The sequence below is a fragment of the Neoarius graeffei genome, chromosome 27 (assembly GCF_027579695.1).
Source record: "Neoarius graeffei isolate fNeoGra1 chromosome 27, fNeoGra1.pri, whole genome shotgun sequence".
NCBI classification, from domain to species: Eukaryota; Metazoa; Chordata; class Actinopteri; order Siluriformes; family Ariidae; genus Neoarius; species Neoarius graeffei.
Window position 1 is genome coordinate 42,996,191 of NC_083595.1, and position 19,518 is coordinate 43,015,708.

The 19,518-nt window shown below is 44.1% G+C and overlaps 1 protein-coding gene across 1 annotated transcript in view; it reads left to right on the forward strand.

The window, feature by feature from the left end:
• kif18a (kinesin family member 18A) overlaps nt 1-14,789 on the forward strand; it is a 109,723-nt gene extending 94,934 nt beyond the window's left edge. The window contains exons 14-18 of the mRNA XM_060911223.1: nt 594-653; nt 10,660-11,044; nt 11,277-11,369; nt 13,707-13,813; nt 14,276-14,789. Coding sequence (XP_060767206.1) covers nt 594-653; nt 10,660-11,044; nt 11,277-11,369; nt 13,707-13,813; nt 14,276-14,415 — 785 coding nt within the window. The 3' untranslated portion in view covers nt 14,416-14,789. The remainder of the gene's footprint in view (nt 1-593; nt 654-10,659; nt 11,045-11,276; nt 11,370-13,706; nt 13,814-14,275) is intronic.
• The last annotated feature ends 4,729 nt before the right edge of the window (nt 14,790-19,518 follow it).

Here is a 19,518-nt window from a genome sequence, read left to right on the forward strand (position 1 = left end):
CGTTATGTCCGTCCAGGGACATGAACTAACAGGGTAAGAAAGAACAAGTTTGATTGATTTCATGCAGGTGTTTTTGCATGATCACAGTAAAAGTTGATTTACTCTGAGAGTTTACCAGTCTGGGGCGGCACGGTGGTGTAGTGGTTAGCGCTGTCGCCTCACAGCAAGAAGGTCCGGTTTCGAGCCCCGTGGCCGGCGAGGGCCTTTCTGTGTGGAGTTTGCATGTTCTCCCCGTGTCCGCGTGGGTTTCCTCCGGGTGCTCCGGTTTCCCCCACAGTCCAAAGACATGCAGGTTAGGTTAACTGGTGACTCTAAATTGACCGTAGGTGTGAATGTGAGTGTGAATGTTTGTCTGTGTCTATGTGTCAACCTTGTGATGACCTGGCGACTTGTCCAGGGTGTACCCCGCCTTTCGCCCGTAGTCAGCTGGGATAGGCTCCAGCTCGCCTGCGACCCTGTAGAACAGGATAAAGCGGCTACAGATAATGAGATGAGATGAGATGAGTTTACCAGTCTGAGAGTTATTGTAGATTTTGTTTATTTGTGTGCAAAGTGCTTTTAGTTAATGATGATTCTGTTTCAACTGTCTATAGGTGCAGAGAAACAAACACGCCGAGTCTCTCAGCAGCTCAAACTCTCTCTCTCACCAAAAGGTAAATGCGAGAGTGTGTGTGTGTGTGTGTGTGTGTGTGTATGCCATCACTGTAGTGCTGTTGTTATTCATGCTCCCCTTTTCCTCTCTGTTTAATTTATTGTGTAAGCTCTGAAATTTGTACCTTTGTCGCTTATTCACTCATCTTTAAGCGTAATATTCAGTAATATCAGTTGCATTATTCAGTCACGACAGTAAAACTAATAGTGACAAATAACAAAAGTGAAGCAATCGTGTATATTTTTTGTAAAGTAGCATTATAATTTCAGAGATGGGTGTTTTTTTAATATAATTTTTTTTAGATCTGTATAGGTAATTTAATATATTCAATATTATGACATGCCTTCCCCATTCTTAGAAAAGTCAAAAATTAAAAGGTAATGGAAATCTTTCTTTTTATTTTATGGTGAACAAATATTACACATGACTGGAACAGTGCGAAAAGTGTAGTGTATCGCTCCCCTTTTTTCTTTTTTTTTTTTGTCGCCATATCTCCTGCCGTGTGTCACAGCCCTGTCTTTGTCCCTTCAATCCTCTCCTCTGTTTTCAGTCCGCTTCAAAAGACTTCAGTTTTAGTCATTAATCCAGCCACCAGCGACACAAGCATCACTCATGTTGCGTGTGTATTTGAGTAAGAGAGAGAGACAGATCCATCACAGTGGCAAACACTTTGTTGTCGATTGTACCTTCGCATGTCACTTTGAACGCTTATATTTTACTCTTTCTCACCATAGATTTGGTTTTCGCAAATATTCCACACTTTTGTTTTAATCCCCCGCTGGCCGAAAGGCCCGAAGGGGGATTACGTCGTGGCGATTTCCGTCCATCCATCATGGGAAGGGCGCTCAATTTCTGAAATCAACTCCTCTCACAATTTTTGGAGGAATTTCACGAAACTTGGCAGGATTCTTTGTTACATGTCGGTAATACGCATATTATAATTTTGTTAAAGGTCCCATGGCATGAAATTTTCACTTTCTGAGGTTTTTTAACGTTAAAATGAGCTCCTCTGACCTTCTTAAGTCACCCCAGTGGCTAGAAATTTCATAATGCGTAAACCAAACTATGCCCAATATTTGAGAATGGCGCGTCAAAACGGCGCGTTGATAAGCTCTTCCCTTTACTACGTCAGCAAGGGAGATGATCCCCACGCCCCCCCTCTGGATTCCCACCCACCGTATGGATTGCCCCGCCCAGCTGTAGTGAGTAGACCATAGAGGACACAACAACATGGCACCACCTAAGCGAGCGAAACACGGAAATTGCGCTGTACCTGGATGTGACAACACAGAAAGGAGTCTGTTTTTACTGCCGATGGGAGAGCCCCTGAAGACGCAGTGGCTTAATTTTATTTACTCCAATAATACGCCGTCGAGTCTACCTAAGACGGTGTATGTTTGTCGGAAGCATTTTACTGATGAATGTTTCCACAACTTGGGACAGTACAGGGCAGGTTTTGCACATCAACTGTCACTGAAGCCTGGGTCCGTACCAAGCATCCCTGCCGCATCAGCCACAAACACCGAACAAGTAAGTGTATAACTGGTCGTTTTGGCGTGTTTTAAAATCGGTGCCACGTTAGCCTTGCAATGGCTACATTAGCTGTGCAGCTAACCGCTTCCTGCAGTTAGCCAGGTACTCTGCGCTACAAAACCAAAAAGCATGCAGCATGCTCTGTTATAATAGCCAATCAAAACAGTTTTTACAAAGACACCCACATTCTTTTTTTTAGTCACTCGTTCATTTTATTTGTTTGTTTGTTCAGTAAAAACCCAAACATTTGTTGAATTTATTTTACTTCCTCGCGTCGCACCTTAATGACGTCAGCGCGCGGTATTTTTCCCTTCGCGGTTTGTTCCTTCTCTCTCGCCATGGTAAGACACCCACATCCGCTTGTTCTGACCCACTGGAAGTAGCGTCACAGTGCTGTTAGCCAATCAGAGGTAACACGTTTACATGTCATGAATATTAATGATAAGACCCGCCCCCACCCTCTACCCTTCCCCGCCTCCTGCTTCTCATTAGCAAAACGACGCACTGGGAAAAGTGCTGAAATGGGGCTTTCTCCCAGGAGGCTATATCTATGTGCCAAGGGTTCATTTCGAGAAAGGCTGCGGATATAACATCCGGAAACCTCCACGAGCCCGTTTAAAGCATCAACAAACCACCATGCCATGGGACCTTTAAATTGGGTCACGTTTTACCAGAGTGACAGCCCTTGATTAGCAAAATTATACTTTGACAATTTCATGAGTGTGTGTTTTCCTTCTAAAATCAACTCCTCTCACAATTTGTGGAGGAATTTCACCAAACTTGGCAAAAGGCCTTGTTGTATGTCGGTAATACGCATATTGTAATTTCATGAAATTCGGTCACATTTTACCAGAGTTGTGGCCCTTGATTAACAACCTTGTACTTTCATAATTTCATGAAGGTGTGCTCGCCTTCTGACATCAACTCCTCTCAATTTTTGGACGAATGTCTCGAAGCTTGGGAAAAGGCCTTGTTATATGACAGTAATACGCATATTGCGATTTTTTTTTTTTTTTTTAACAATCTTTATTTAGTTTTCATAGTTATCAATACAAGACAATCTCATCAATAGTATTGGGGAAAAAAATAACCCAAAAGACAATAACAAAAGATATAAACAAAAACAGAGCCTGTGTGAGATTGTATTAGTAAATGTTACTGACATCTGATTAATCATGTCTTCCCTTATAGACCCCTTCGCATGTTTGTAAACAAACCGACCGTTGCCAGGATGCGCGCGCAGCCTGGACCCAGAAACAATGGCGCTGCCCATAGACCGGCATTATGAGCTGTCAGATTATGCCAAACAATTGTCGTTACAAGATCGAGAATGCTACATAAATAAGTTAACTCTAACAAGTGGACATCGCCTACCGGATCCGTATTTAATTAAAGAGTGGATGGACGATGTTAGTAAGTTCCCTGGTATACAATGGCCAGATATATACTCGTACCTTATTGACAAGACTTCAGTGTACACCCACGAAAAACTTCGTGCCTACAAGTCTTTAGACGCATATGATTATGTTGTGCGGGCATGTACAACTTGATTAACAATGGGACATTCATATTCATTTTGTTTTAATCAAATTATGCCAGTGATGTGATGGCAATGTGGCTTTAGCTACAACAGCAAATCCCAACACTAAACAGCAATTTGCAGGAGGTAATGGCATGAAAGGAATGATAGTGTAAAGAGTGCAGCTAAGAGAAATCAGAGCTGCGTAAAAAGCGAGAGGCAGAGAGCAGAAATGAAACTGAACGGGGCGGGAGCTAGGTTAGAGCAGTCAACGTAAGTTGGCATTTAGAGTGAGGGCACACAATTTTACCTTTCCATCCTCGCTTTAAAATTGTGATTTTCGGCATACACACATAATGACGGCACAAAATCTGGACTGCTTGAGTCGAGCGAGACCTCTCCTACAAACACAACTGCATGCAAAGCTAAGTTAGCATGCTAACAATATTCATTACATTGTGTAACTATGACCCAGCTAATCAGACAAACGTTACCAAAGTATTTTGCTACATCAATAAACGAAGACTAGAAAGAATAAAAAAGAAAGATTTAATAAATAGCCTGATCTTACCTGTGATGAAGTGGGCGCTGCAAACCCGCGCATTTTTGATGGTGCTTTCATCCCAGTCTACACGTTTGATGGCTTGTAGTCATAGACGTCGGCGATTTTTTTGGAATGGGTGAGATCCTGCTGGAATTCTGAACATTTTAACCCCATCACTGCTACGATTCTGACACCCGACAACCCAACAACTAGGCATTTCTGAGTCTTTTTTGGGTCCAGGCTGCGCGCGCAATTTCCGCTTACGTATGAATGACGTTTACTGCGAAGGGGTGTATATGTCAACCATTTCCCACATCTTTTTATATACGCATATTGCGATTTAATTTCGTTTGTGAAAATTTTACCAGAGTTTTGGCCCTTGATTAAATAACTTTGACAATTTCATGAAGGTGTACGTTCTTCTGAAATCAACTCCTCTCACAATGTTTGGAGGAATTTCATGAAACTTGGCAAAAGGCCTTGTTGTGTGTCGGTAAAACGCATATTGTAATTTCATGAAATTCGGTCACATTTTACCAGAGTTGTGGCCCTTGATTAACAACCTTGTACTTTCATAATTTCATGAAGGTGTGCTCGCCTTCTGACATCAACTCCTCTCACAATTTTTGGACGTGTGTCTCAAAGCTTGGGAAAAGGCCTTGTTTTATATGACGGTAATACGCATATTGTGATTTAATTTCGTTTGTGAAAATTTTACCAGAGTTTTGACCCTTGATTAAATAACTTTGACAATTTCATGAGGGTGTACGTTCTTCTGAAATCAACTCCTCTCACAATTTGTGGAGGAATTTTACCAAACTTGGCAAAAGGCTTTGTTATATGACAGTTATAAGGGCAATTCCATGTAAATGTCAACCTCACCATGCAAAAATAAAGCAACATGTAATACATCAAAACCACTCCCAGAGATATCACCTAGGCCTGTATTTTACAGATGTGAATAAGTTGAACCAATTTGTAACCAACCTAATATGTCCCTGTCAGTCTTTCTTTCTTATAATGTAAAACCCAAGCTAAAATCAACTTTGATCATGTACAATTCTATATTATTGCCACAAGCCACAGAAATGTATGCTAAAATCCACAAAACAGCAAAACAATAGCCATCCTAAATATTATTTAAGAACTTTGATAGTTTTAGCTGATATTTAGAGAGTTTTTCAAAGGGTTATGGTGGTTAAATTGCTGATTTTCTAAACATATGCCATGTCTATTTCAGACGCGTCACATCCATAACGGAATTTCGTCACATCCATAACGCTGACTTTTCCTTCCGAAACTCTGCATGAAATGCAAAATATTTTAAACAAAGATTTTTTAATATTCACCTTGGACCCCTCTATCAAATGGATATCTCCATTTCGACATTAGGTTTACAATTTCACAGAGTTTGATAAAAATGTACAGTCACCCAAGAAAAGTGATACTTTTTCTGTCACATCCATAACGCATCTTTTATTGGCATTTTCTGGCATGCCCTAGATGTACTATGGGAATTGTTCTTGTTCTATCACTTCTCCAGTATGGTACAGCCTTAAAATATGCAACACCTGTTTAAATACTGGGAGACAATAAAACATGCACTGGGTCATTTGTTGCCATTTTGAGTTCAAGTGTCACGTCCATAACGCTGGAATTGCTCATAAGCAGATTGAAATTTCGTTTAATTTGGGCAAATTTTACCAGAGTTATGCCCTTGATTATTAACAAACTTGTACTTTGGCAATTTCACCAAGGTGTGCTTGCTTTCTGAAATCAACTTCCTTCACAATTTTTCTCCCCCGCTGGCCAAAAGACCCGAAGGGGGATTATGTCATGGCGATGTCTGTCTGGCCATCCCGGGAAGGGTACTCACCTTCTGAAATCAACTCCTCTCACAGTGTTTGGAGGAATTTCACAAAACTTGACAGGATTCTTTATTATATGTCAGTAATACGCGTATTGCAATTTCGTTCAATTCAGTCACATTTTACCAGAGTTATGGCAGAGTTGCCAGCGGGGGTTATTGTGCTCTCAGAGCACTCTTGTTTGTACTTGGATCTGTAATCAACGTTGAATAGAAGTTGCACTTAGTTAATGCAGAAGTCAAATCTGTGCCCCGTGAAATAAACTGCAAATGAAAAGTGAAATGGAAAGCATTGAGAATCCGAGAAAAAAAATTATTCAAAATACAACGCAGAGGGGAAAAAAAAAAAAAAACACCAGATTGGATACACGGTTCCGTTGCACAGCTGATGTAATCTATTGACACTCAGAGGTTTTAGTGTATATAGAGAAAAGGAGAAAGAGGGCGGAAACCTTTTGGGGAATGGTAGACGGCGTGAGTTATGGCTCAGTCAATTGGCCGTAATGATATTTGCTGCGGAACAGGTGTTACTCATTTGACTGAGACACATTGTGGGGGAAATACAGGAACACACTCCGTCCCAGTTGGGGTCTGCATCGGGTGAGAAGGGAAAACATAAAGCCAGTGAGGCTCAGAAATAATGGTGAAGAGAAATAATCTCCAGCCCTGAGACCTATTAAAATATTTATATGACTGACTTCTAAATTGTGCTTTAGGAATAAATCATAATACTTGGCCAGAGCTCTTCAGATTCTGTTCCAATCAATAGGCTTTGCTCTCGGCCGGGGCCGAATTGTGCCACATTTCTCGGATTTCAAAATATCCGGTCTGTAAAAATCTGGTTTATCCCACCGGACAGTCACACAGGAATAGGTTTAGCAAGCCAAACCCTGTAAAACATAATCCGACTATTTCCTCCGATGTCACCCGTGGCCGTTTTTTTTTTTTTTTTAAATAAAATAACGTGAAATGAATCCAGTTCCCGATCACGCTTTGAAAATGCGTCTTTCTCCCACGCCGTTTTCATTTCATTAAGCAGTGTTGACATAATTCATAAGTACATCAGTGTTTATGGATTCTTCTTTTCTTCCAGTCGTTTATTTTCCAATCTCACTTGTTTTCTTTTTTGTGTGTGTCTATCCTGCTTTGCAATCTCATTTTCCTCTACTCTGAGAGAAGCTCTCTGTCTACCCCCCTCCCTTTCGTGTCTCTCTCTCTCTCTCTCTCTCTCTCTCTCTCTCTCTCTCATTCCCCCCCTCCTCCTAGTCCCACCCCACCCCACCCCACTCCCCCTGCTCTTCTCCCTGTCTCATTCATAAAAATCGCTGCCGAGCGGAAGAGGAGGGGAAAGGCGGCGAGCTGAGGGGCTCAGTCACGTACGATATGAAACACAGCCGGATCATCTGCATGGAGGGAGGGAGGGAGGCAGGCATCAGCCAGGCGACCCTAATCCGAGCCGTTCTCTCCTCCAGAAATAGAACTTCATGCATGTATTAATCCCAGCATCCAAAGCACTCTGGTGTGTGTACACACACACACACGCACACACAAACCCCCAAACATCACCCTTTCATGCCTGTCTGTTATTACACCGCATTCCTCACACACCATCTTATATCATCCTGCAGGGGATGTTTGTGTTTGTGCACATCACGCTCCCCGAGACCAGCGTGCATTATTGTCAGTCAGCCCCAGCAGTGACGTAGACGAGTGCTGTTGTTTTCTATCAGACAGCATCAAACTGGGCACACTAGGGCTCAGCTTCCAGCGAGTGCCGCTCTAATGCGTGTTTACGCAAACTCCCCGACACCTCTGTATAAGGGTGCATGCAGTAGTTTGCCATGACGGTGACATCTGTCCGATCAGGCGGTCCGACTTCTAGAGAGCGACAGCAGCTTTTAAAGGATACAGCTGCTGTTTTTATCCATCACAGTTCCTCTTTGTATATCTGCACATGTTCTCCTCTCCTCTCCTCTCCTCATCCCCTCCCCTCCCTTCCCCCCGAATCTGTCCATGAGTCAGTGTGCAGTGAGAACGCGACATGTTTCAGCATACTTCGGCGCTCGGCACTCAGTGTCGGACCTCTCCGACAGCGCTCAGCATCCTGAAGCCTCCCCATGCATGTGCACACACACGCCCCATGAAAGCGGTTATCCATGACAGCATGTTTTGTTAAGCAACTTGCCCGGACAATGCATTCTCGGATTTGTGGGGGTTTTTTTAATCCAGCACGCACACACTCCCTTTCTGGTCTCTCTTTCTACCCTGAGCTCCTCTCCTTCTCTCTCCCACTTTCCTCTCCAGTCAGGTGCACTGCTACTGACTCATCTGACCAGGTGACGAAAAAAAAAAACTAAATTATTCAGTAGTGGATGCATATAGAACTACTCAGGATAGGAGCATCGGCTCTATGAATAAACTCGAGCATATGGAATATAGAGTGCTAGTGTGGTTGAAGAGGGACTGGGAGTAGCATGAATGAATGTGTGAGTCATCGTCCATTACCGGTGCGTGCCTGTACTCTGTGTCCTGTCTTAAGGAGTGAAGGAACAGGGACTCGATCAGGATTTTCGTGCGATTCTGTTCAGATCGTCAGCGTCGGGGTTTGTCTTTTGGCCCGTGCATATAGTTGACGTCGAGTTCACACTGAATATGACGCATAGTGAAAGCACAGAGCTAGCAACCGTTTGAAAAATCCATGCTTTATTGATCCAATGCCGAGTTCAAAACACACACACACGTGTATATTGTTATTATTATAGATTATATTGACTAATATAGTGTGTGTAGCAGTTTGACATGGCTTTCTACAGCATTTATACTTCACTCAACAGGCACAACGTATAGATTTGCATTTTGAAGGACGTAAGCCATGTGTCACAGAGCTGGCACGGATTTGGAAGTTTACGCGTCAGACGAAGGACTAAGAAGATCTTACAAACCGAATTGCAATACGGTACACACGCAAGGAGACTGCATTTCTTAAGGTTGAATATGTTTAAAAATAAACCCCTTTGTTGACATGTCATGACACTAGGCCAAGTTTACATTAGACCGTATCTGTCTCGTTTTCTTCGCGGATGCACTGTCCGTTTACATTAAAACGCCGGGAAACGGGAATCCGCCAGGGTCCACGTATTCAATCCAGATCGTATCTGGTCCGGTGCTGTGTAAACATTGAGAATACGCGGATACGCTGTGCTGAGCTCTAGCTGGCGTCGTCATTGGACAACGTCACTGTGACATCCACCTTCCTGATTCGCTGGCGCTGGTCATGTGACGCGACTGCTGAAAAACGGCGCGGACTTCCGCCTTGTATCACCTTTCATTAAAGAGTATAAAAGTATGAAAATACTGCAAATACTGATGCAAATACTGCCCATTGTGTAGTTATGATGGTCTTTAGGCTTGCCATCCTTCCACTTGCAAGTGGTAAGTGATCTGCGCTGGGATCACACACACAGCGGCTCAGTCCCGAATCACAGCTTGTGCACTTCACTCGCGCGCTCTGTGAGCTGCGCAGGGCCGGAGTGCGCACCCTCCAGAGGGCACTCACTGTTCAGGGCGGGGTGATTTGGAGCGCAGGATGCCTGCGGAGCCGAGCGTATCCGTGTATTGGTGTTGCTGTGTGCACACAAATCGTTTTAAAAACGTTAATCTGATGATCCGCTGATACGGTCTAATGTAAACATGGGCTAAAATAGTTTGGCCCGAGCTGAAGATACGCAGCTCCTGTTTAACAGGCAGTTGACGAAAATAAATTAAGTCGGGGGGGGGACCTCAGGTTACTCGGCAGTCCGTTTTCAGGAGCTCTGGAATTAACCGATATGGCACACTTGTTTTCCTCCTCATTTAAACTTAAATTGAGCTTTCTCAGAAAGCTCAGGAGTGGACACACTTCTGTTCTTTGAAAGGCCAAGACCATGGGTTAATGCATAGCTGTCTGCCTTTAGGTAAACCTGAATGTTCTCTTCTGGTAAATAGCCTAATCAACAAACCGAGCAATTTTATTAAAACATCCATCTTAAGGCGATACACCAAAAGTTCAGCCTGTTTAGGCCCATCTGTCTTGCCAACTTCGGTTTCTCCTGCTTTAGATGTGGCTTTAATTAACATAAGCAATTTAAACCAAATTAAGTATCCATCCATCCGTTATCCGTAACCGCTTATCCTGTGCAGGGTCGTGGGCAAGCTGGAGCCTATCCCAGCTGACTATGGGCGAGAGGCGGGGTACACCCTGGACAAGTCGCCAGATCATCACAGAGACAAACAACCATTCACACTCACATTCACACCTACGGCCAATTTAGAGCCACCAGTTAACCTAACCTGCACGTCTTTGGACTGTGGGGGAAACCGGAGCACCCGGAGGAAACCCACGGGGAGAACATGCAAACTCCTCACAGAAAGGCCCTCGTCGGCCACTGGGCTCGAACCCAGAACCTTCTTGCTGTGAGGCGACAGTGCTAACCACTACAAATTAACTAACGTCTGCTTATTTTACCTAATTAATTCTATTAATGCACTTTTTGTTTCTCTTTCAGGCCCTACCCCTGGAATGGAGCATGCATCTGAAACTGCACCTAAAATTCCAATCAGGAGGAAACTGGACATTTCTCCTGTGAAGCCTGGGCCAGGATGTGAAAATGCACCACCGCCGTCTCACTGTCCCCCAGGCCTGCAGGAGGTGCTGCGTCAAGAAGGCATGTACCCGCTGCCTACCACACCCCAGACACGGTCCTCCAACGCTCCAGTCTCCATCCACCCAGATTCGACCTTTGACGTGGGCGGAGACGAACAGGTGGAGGAGACGACCCAGGTCAACGGCACAATACTCCTGTCTCCCAAATCGCCCGAGCCTCCGGGAGGTTCAAGCTTGAGCCAACTCCGTGTCCTGCGCGCCAATAATGCCAACGAGGCTCCGAGAAGGTAGGAGACTGTAGAGAAAGAGAATCACTCAAAATGCACACTGTAGGGAAAAGTGCTGAGCGTGGACTGTGCTGTGGACTGCGTGCATCTTTCATTGGCATGTTGAGCAAAATACAAGGCAACACAAAAAAAAAAAGTTGGTTAAACAACAGTTTTAAGATGGTCAGGGCTTATTACTGCATGATCAGAAAGACTAGGTTAATAACATTAATAGCAGAATGTCGGTTTGTAGGTTGGAGATCCCGTCTCTTCTTGACCTGCGGAGATCCAAACCATCCTACATGGCAATGACATCAGCAGCACAGGGCAAACGCAAGCTCGGCTGGTGAGTGCTCACTCGTTAATTTGTCACTAACATGGCCTCTTGTACGAAACAAATACCGTTTGTTGCTTTTCATATGAATAAAACACGATCAAATGAATTTATACGAATTAGAAAATTCTTTGGTCGCCAACAGGGCAAGCGTAGACTCCAAGGTACTGCCCAGACCTATATACCTGTAACTGAGCAGACTTAAAAAGTAGTAGTGAGCATAATCTCATGAAAGATGGTGAGCTAGTTATGTAGCATCATGTAGCACCTTGTATTGGTGTCGAGTTATCGGTCAGTGCTTCGGCCCGGCCTTTCCGCATCCCACGTAAAAATGTTCGAGTCTGGCTAGCATCTTTGTTTTCTCTAATCATGGTGACTGCTTGGCGGTTTGCGCGTTACTGATTGCATCACCTGTGAACACTAATTAATTAACCGTCCTAATTAAAACTATTCCGCAGTCAGCTCGATCGTGGTGCGGCTGATGTTTGTAGTGCAGCAGGTAGCAGGATCCAGAAGCGCTATAGTTGGAGCACTGAATACGTGAATAAGAAGAAGTGTTTCTTTTGTTACCCTGGTTGTTGAACCTATTTGTCATCCAAGCAACTACTTGACAGTTATTCCACGAAATCAAGTCGTACATGAGCTGATCGCCAACGAGGCGCGTAGCACCGAGTCAGCTATGGACCCTTTTCACGTGACGTCACGACAAACGCGGCCGCCATTTTGGACATGTACTACCAGTAGTTTACCACAGCCAACATTGAGGAACGGCAGCAAAGAAAGTGTTTATTTTCAGCAAGACTTCCATCATGCCACTATATTGTTGTGCACCTGGATGTAGTAACCATCAACAAACAAGGCAAGGGTTATCATTTTATCGGATCCCGGTAGATGCTGACCGACGGAGAAGATGGATATCGGCATACCAACGCTTGTGTAGTGACCACTTTGTTGGAGGTAAGACGAATAAAATTAGCCAGAAAAGGCATTACATTGCTGTTAACATTCCATTCTAGTTTACTGTAATTATGATCTGGCAGCTATTTACGCCGGATCCAGTGTAAATAGCTGCCGGAGCTAACGTCCGAGGTTCCGGAGCCCGCTAGCTCGCGGCCGGCCGGAGCACGCTCCGGCAAGCTCGGACGTTGGCTCCGGCAGCTATTTACACTGGATCCGGTGTAAATAGCTGCCAGATCATAATTACAGTAAACTAGTAAATACAGTTTTCTGCATCTCGCTCCTTTTTCTTTTATGTTTGTCGTCTTCCTCGCATTCAAACCGATTCGAGCCGAAGTCCACTACATGTCCAAAATGGCGGTCGCGTTTACGAAGGTCACGTGACTGAAAAGGGTCTATACGCTGTGTATGATGAGCTTGAGTGGAAGAACTGTTTTGTTTTATCCACACTGACTGTTTCTCAAAATCCAGTAAGTCAGTCATTCGGGTTCAATGCCCGAACTGATAATCGCATCCTCAGTTTTTCAGACACAAGGTACGCCACCACTCTTGCCGGAGCGGTTGGGGGTTAGGTGCCTTGCTCAAGGGCACTTAAGCCAGCCAATCCTGCTGGTCCAGGGAATCGAACCAGCAACCTTTGGTCTCAAAGCTGTTTCTCTAACCATTCGGTCATGGCTTCCCCCCAATTTGAGAAACAGAGCATTTTTATTTCTTAAAAATTTTTTTGCAAATTCGATAAATAAAAGCTTTATGGCCGACAAAATCATTTCCGCGTAGAATGTAAACAATTTGGTGAAATGACAGTAGCAATTTTTCACAAATTGCGATAATAATTCTTGAAAAATATGAAAGATGTGTTCTTACCATCAAATACTTTCATTCCATATTTTGTTGCCTCTTTTTTGGGGGGGTGGGGGGTTCTTCTTCTTCTTCTTTGTTTGTTTGTTTGTTTGTTTGTTTTGGTGGTTGGCAAATGAGCTTAAAGGTGCATTACCACCACCGACCGGGCTGGAATGTGGGACAGGAGATATTGGCGGCGGACTATATTCTTTTAGCTATTTCTGTTTCTTTTCAATACTTCATAACAATTTTGGGGATTTTGTTTTCGAGTATTTTATTTCGTCCTCAGTTGGTTCTGCAACACGCTCCGCCATTTTGTTTTTCTCTGCTCACGGTATATGAGCTGATAGCCTAGTAATAGAGTAGAGTAGCCAATCAGAGCGTGCAATTTCTCCTGTCCAATGAACGTGGATCAAATAAAATATAATATTAATAGCCCGGGTTGGGAATCTTCTTGTCCCTGGGGCCCGTGTTAGTGAGTTTGTCCATCCCTGATACATAAGCAAAGAATACTTACAGTCCGATATGCATGTACGTTCCATCCTCCTCCAGGAATGGAAAGGAGATTCCAGATGCTACCCATGGTGCTGCAGCTCCCAAACGTATAAAGCGGGATCCCTCCGATACCACAAAACCACTCCGTGTACGACGCTTTGGAGGTAAGCATGGTCTTTCAGACAACCTCACTGACATGCACTGCTCTTTTAACCGAATCCCATCATTGATATCTTTAGTTAATCTAAGACTTGGGTTCCAGCTGTCCAGAATTACACCCCTTTGGGCTCTGGCCTTATTTCAGAAGTGAAGCACGACTATCCCTCGTGATTTTTTTTTTTTTAAGCCTTTATATAATCTATTATGGTTGTCTAAGTGCTAATGAAGTGTTAGGACTAGGCCACCTGACAGCTGTTAAACTCCCAGCCAAAAATATTTCCCAGGCTCCTCCCATTCCCACCCACCCACTCTTACTCTTGAGGTCTCTTTTCCAAGTCTTCTTACTATTGATCCATCACTCTCACGTTTTTTTTTTTTTTTTTTAAATTTACAACCCTCTAACAATAATCTGATTGTTTTCCTCTCTCTTTTTTTTTCTCCCTTCATGTTGTCATTTAAATCTTCAGCATCATCCGAGAACGAGCCAAGCAGGAGAGTGGTGCGCAGCGTATCAGAGGGAAACCTCCATCAGCTCGGGGCTCGTAAGCCCAAACCAGCCTTTCTGGGCCCCGCTGCTCTGTTCAGGAAAGTCACAAAGAGGATGTGAAATCTCTCCAGCATAACCACTTAATAGCCTCATGCACTGATCGCTCGCTCTCAGACACTCTCACAGACGTGCGCGCGTGTGTCTCTGGACATGTACGGACGTGTACGGACATCGGGAGGAGATTTGAAGAGATGACATGTCCGCAGGGTTTAAACCAGACTGCACTGACGTGAAAGTCTTTCTTTTAAAATGTACAGCTTTTTAATGATATTAAAATAACTTTGTACAAAGAATGGTTCAACCTAGCATCAAGTGAATAAACTTGTAAGTGTTTGTATTCTTAGCTCCTGATGCTTAGTCGTTTTCCATCGAAAGAAGCCCTTTTAAACTTCCTGTAATGCAGGATATTGTAATAAATAGTTCTGGACACTTGCTTCATGTACAGTTGCTTGTTAGGCATCATGCAAAACTTATCATGTGTCATGTTTTTACGTATTCTCAAAAGATAAATTAGGTTTGACGATAGACAGTTGGGCGCTTTATATTTTAGTATTCAAAAATTGTCAATTAGTTAATCGTATTCATGGAATTATTGATAACTGTTCGTTTAAAACATTCATGTAAATAACATTGATTTGATTAAGTATTGAAGTGAAGTTGGCGTCCCTTTAGAAAACCCTAAACACACCGTGTGTACTGGAAACTTTAAAATCATGAACCACATGGTTTTTAGTTTCCAGCATGCTCAATAAATCCAGTTGTGCCGTTTGCTCCTGCCCAAATTGTTCCTTTAATGGCACAAATGAACCAGACTGGGTGTGATTTTTACACCACAATCACAGCACACAAATGAAAACACTTTTACTTGTTTACTGGTCTCAACCCCAGACGCTTGAGCAAGAAGCCACAGAGCATCATAGGTTTTGTGCACTTTTCTGACATCACGATACAGGATCTTGAAGGTCAAGTCGGTTTATTTTGTATAGTGGTTTTAACAACAGCTTTACAGAAAATTAAAGACTTTAAACATGAACTAAATTTATCCCCAATGAGCAAGCCTGTGGTGACGATGGCAACAACCTGTGTTTCTCTCTCTCTCTCTCTCTCTCTCTCTCTCTTTCTTCCCCCCCCTAAACTCTGCCTGTCCTTCTGAGTTGCATGTCAATCCTGAGATTGAAATGCTGACCTCTTCTGTTCCTCGGACTTGCCTGATCCATCCTGATGCCCTACGTCTGGTTGGACGCATCACATTGCTCCTGTGGAGCAACGCCTGGTTGGACATATCACGTCATCACATCGCTCCTGTGGAGGACGGACCCATATGGACAGTCGAAAGTCGCACTTAGAAGACGGTTCTGGACACTTCCAGTTATGCTTTTATGTTTGAGGACGACCGTTAACTTGCTAACTTTAGGACTGCCGTTGTCATGAACACTTTTGCACTCAAGTTTCCATCAATGAACAGTTTATAACTTCAACAAAACTGACTTCATGTTAAAACTGTTAAAAATGTTAGAATCATGTTGTCTGTTCTCACCCAAATGAGGATGGGTTCCTTTTTGAGTCTGGTTCCTCTCGAGGTTTCTTCCTCGTGTCGTCTGAGGGAGTTTTTCCTTAGCCTGGGCCCGCCCATCCTAAGTGTGACGCAACACGAGGGCCTGTTGCGAGCTTAGTCTGGCCAGGCAAGCTATCTACAGCTCTTCCAAGCTCCCGAAAAATCGGGAGCCAATCAACTTTGAGCATCTCCAACGGCCCTGGGTAGAGGCGTGTTCAAGGCAGTGACGTAGTAGAACTGCGACCGGAAGCCATAGATTGTTTACAGAATGTACGCCGGAAACGCTTCATTCACTAGAAACATTACGAACATGGAGCAAGTTCTCATTGAAAACGGAGCAAAGAGCAGCCCTGGAGGTATTTATTGAAAGGAAGGACGTTTTCGCCTTGCTCCCGACCGGCTTCGGTAAGAGTTTAATCTACCAGTTAGCCCCGTCGCGTCACATACGTCAGAGGAAAGAGTGATGTGATTGGTTTAAGCTTCGTCACAGCCTTTTCTGGCTTCGACCAGTAGCAAACTGAGGCATTTCAGAGAGGCGGGTCAACCACGCACTTTGGGAAACGGTTGGGCTTAATATCTTTGCCAGACCAAATGCTCGCAGAGCTTTGAAGTCGCGTTAGCCAGACTAGTTTTTCCTTGCCACCGTCGCCACAGGCATGCTCATTGGGGATAGATTAGGGATAAAATTAGCTCATGTTTAAAGTCACTAAAATTCTGTAAAGCTGCTTTACGACAATGTCTGTCGTTAAAAGCGCTAGAAAAAAAATAAACTTGACTTCCAAGTGCAACTTTCGACCGTCCATATGGGGCCGTCTTCCACTGGGGCAATGTGATGAGACTCCAGCCGGACGTAGGGCATCAGGATGGATCAAGCGAGTCTGAGGAGCAGGAGGTCTTTATCTGATTGGCTAATTAGTATTTCCGGACAAGATATCTATATATTCACTGGAATGAAAAAAGATCCAAAGAATCTTGTGTTTAAATGTTATTAAAGATTTTTTTTTATGTTACTGGTGAAGGAGATATTCTTACGTGTTTGCTGATAGGTCTGTGATTGGTCAGTTGTAATGTCAGTCAAATGGCCTCTTTCTGTGAAAGTAAGTGGATTTTCAATACATTTAGACAGAACGTACCAGACTCTCCAACAAATGCTTTCGAGGCTGCATAGTTCTGGGTTGGAGCAGGTACAGACATCCTTGAAGCCATGTTTTCCGATCTAGCGTTGAAGGAATGGAGAGGTTGTGCAGAGGAGCCGCGTTGGCTTTGTAACAAAGGCACCAACATTTACAGTTCAGCTGTATCATGCAAGATTTTTGACACCGTGATATGGCAGGATAGGAGATACCTGAAAACTATATTTTGCTATTGGCTTTGTTTTGTTTCTCAGTTAAAGCAGCCATCAGGCCAAGCAGATAAAATTCACCCAACAGAAAAGGGATTTCTGGCAGCAAATACTTCCACATTGCACTAATCTGATCGAGGTGAATTGACCTGTGAATTCACAAGCCTCTGTCTCATGAGCCGGGAGAAAACATGATGCTGAAACAGGATTTTATTTGGTTTGTTCTGCTGTAGTTTAGTTATATTGTTTTCGCTGATTAAAACTCAATTGGACTGAAAAAAGGGAGGGTCAATATGCACCTGGGGGAGAACAGTAATACAGCAGTGATCCGGATATTTATAACTGGTCAGAGTTAAGGCCTCTGCATGCTCTTGCGACAAGGCTTTCGCAGATAGCTTTTCGCAGATAGTTGTAATTTATCGTTGAGCGGGGAGTAATAGGCGTGCGCGATGTTATTCACCGCCACAACGCAAGGGGGCGCGAAGTCGGGAGATCGCTAGGAGTAGTTGGTGGGTGTGGTTAGTGGAGTGTTTATCCTCCGGTTACTTATAATGACTAGAACTGGAGTCGTATAGATGTACGTACTTCCTCACTTCCTCGATCAACCGCTCTTCGTGCTGCTCCATCTTCGCTCGTGTTTTTAAAAATGGCGGTCGTGAAAACAAAACAAACCGGGAAAGCAGGGAAGCGGAAGTGCGTGTACAGCGGATGTAGAGTGGACCAATCGGAGCCCTCTTGTCTGCGACGCTGTCTGCGAGGCTTCTGCGGTGGTCACAATTTTTGGGAGGTGCGCACAGAGCATCTGCAAAGGTGGGGGGCCTACGCAGACGCCATCTGTGACGAGGACTGCGTTGTCAGCATAAATTGGCCTTTAGGGTTTGGCTGTCTACGGACACCTGCATCCTTGTCTCTGGATGGCGCTATATACATCCATCCATCCATTATCTGTAGCCGCTTATCCTGTCCTACAGGGACGAAGGCAAGCTGGAGCCTATCCCAGCTGACTTTGGGCGAGACGTGGGGTACACCCTGGACAAGTTGCCAGGTTATCGCAGGGCTGACACATGGAGACACAACCATTCACCCTCACATTCACACCTACGGTCAATTTAAAGCCACCAATTAGCCTAATCTCCATGTCTTTGGGGGAAAACGGAGCACCCGGAAGAAACCCAAGTGTGCACGGGGAGAACATACAAACTCCACACAGAAAGGCCCTCGCCGGCCCCTGGGCTCGAACCCAGGACCTTCTTCCTGTGAGGTGACAGTGCTAACTACTACACCACCGTGCCACCCCGCGCTATATACACCCGGGGGTAAACAGCCACATTGGCTATCTACCACAGGTACAAATACGAGGGTACTTCAAAAAGTTATTGGCCTCACCCGGAAACAAGGAGCGTAACTCCCATTTTGGGGCATAGCTATACACAATAAAGCCTAATATCACTGTCTACAAAAATTCAAATGAAAGAAGGAATCAAAGAAAAAAGGTGAGGAAAGAAAGCTTCGAGCTGGCGTGATGTTCCTCCAGGACAATGCTCCCGTCCACACAGCACAGGTGGCAGGGGCAGAAGCAGCCAAAAGTGGCTTTGAACTGTTGCCCAGTGCACCTCGCTCTCCCGACCTGGCACCGTCTGACTTCTGTTTCCTCAACTGAAATCCCACTTGTGTGGTCACCATTTTCAGAGTGATGATGAAGTCATCCATGGCTGTTGAGGAGGATCTGGAAGTTCAAGATGTGACCTTCTTCCGCGAAGGGATAGTGAAGCTTAAACATCGGTGGACCAAGTGCATTGAAATTAAAGGAGACTATGTTGAAAAGTAATGTAAGAACAGTCTTTCTCCTGTGACGTTTTCTGGGTGAGGCTGAGAACTTTTTGAAGTGCCCTTGTAGCTTTGTTGGTTGCCAAAAAAATGGACTGAAATAAATTTTGGGGGGAAAAAATCTAGACTTGAAGGGGACTTGGTAGAGTGCATACCTCTGCCAAGCTACATATTCAGATTTGCATCAAACTCTAATCAGTTGTTTCTTGGCCCATGGATCACCTTTCTTCAACATATCATCAAAATCTGTTCACTATTTTTTGAGTTACGTTGAAAATAAACAAACGGAGGCGAAAACATAACGTCCTCGAACAACGCTGGCGAAGGTAATGAACTAAAACATAGTGTATTTTTTGGTTGAAAGACTCGATCTGACACCTTGCTGTGATCAACTGCGATCGTAAAATGACATTATTTTGTACATTCGTTCTATGAGTAA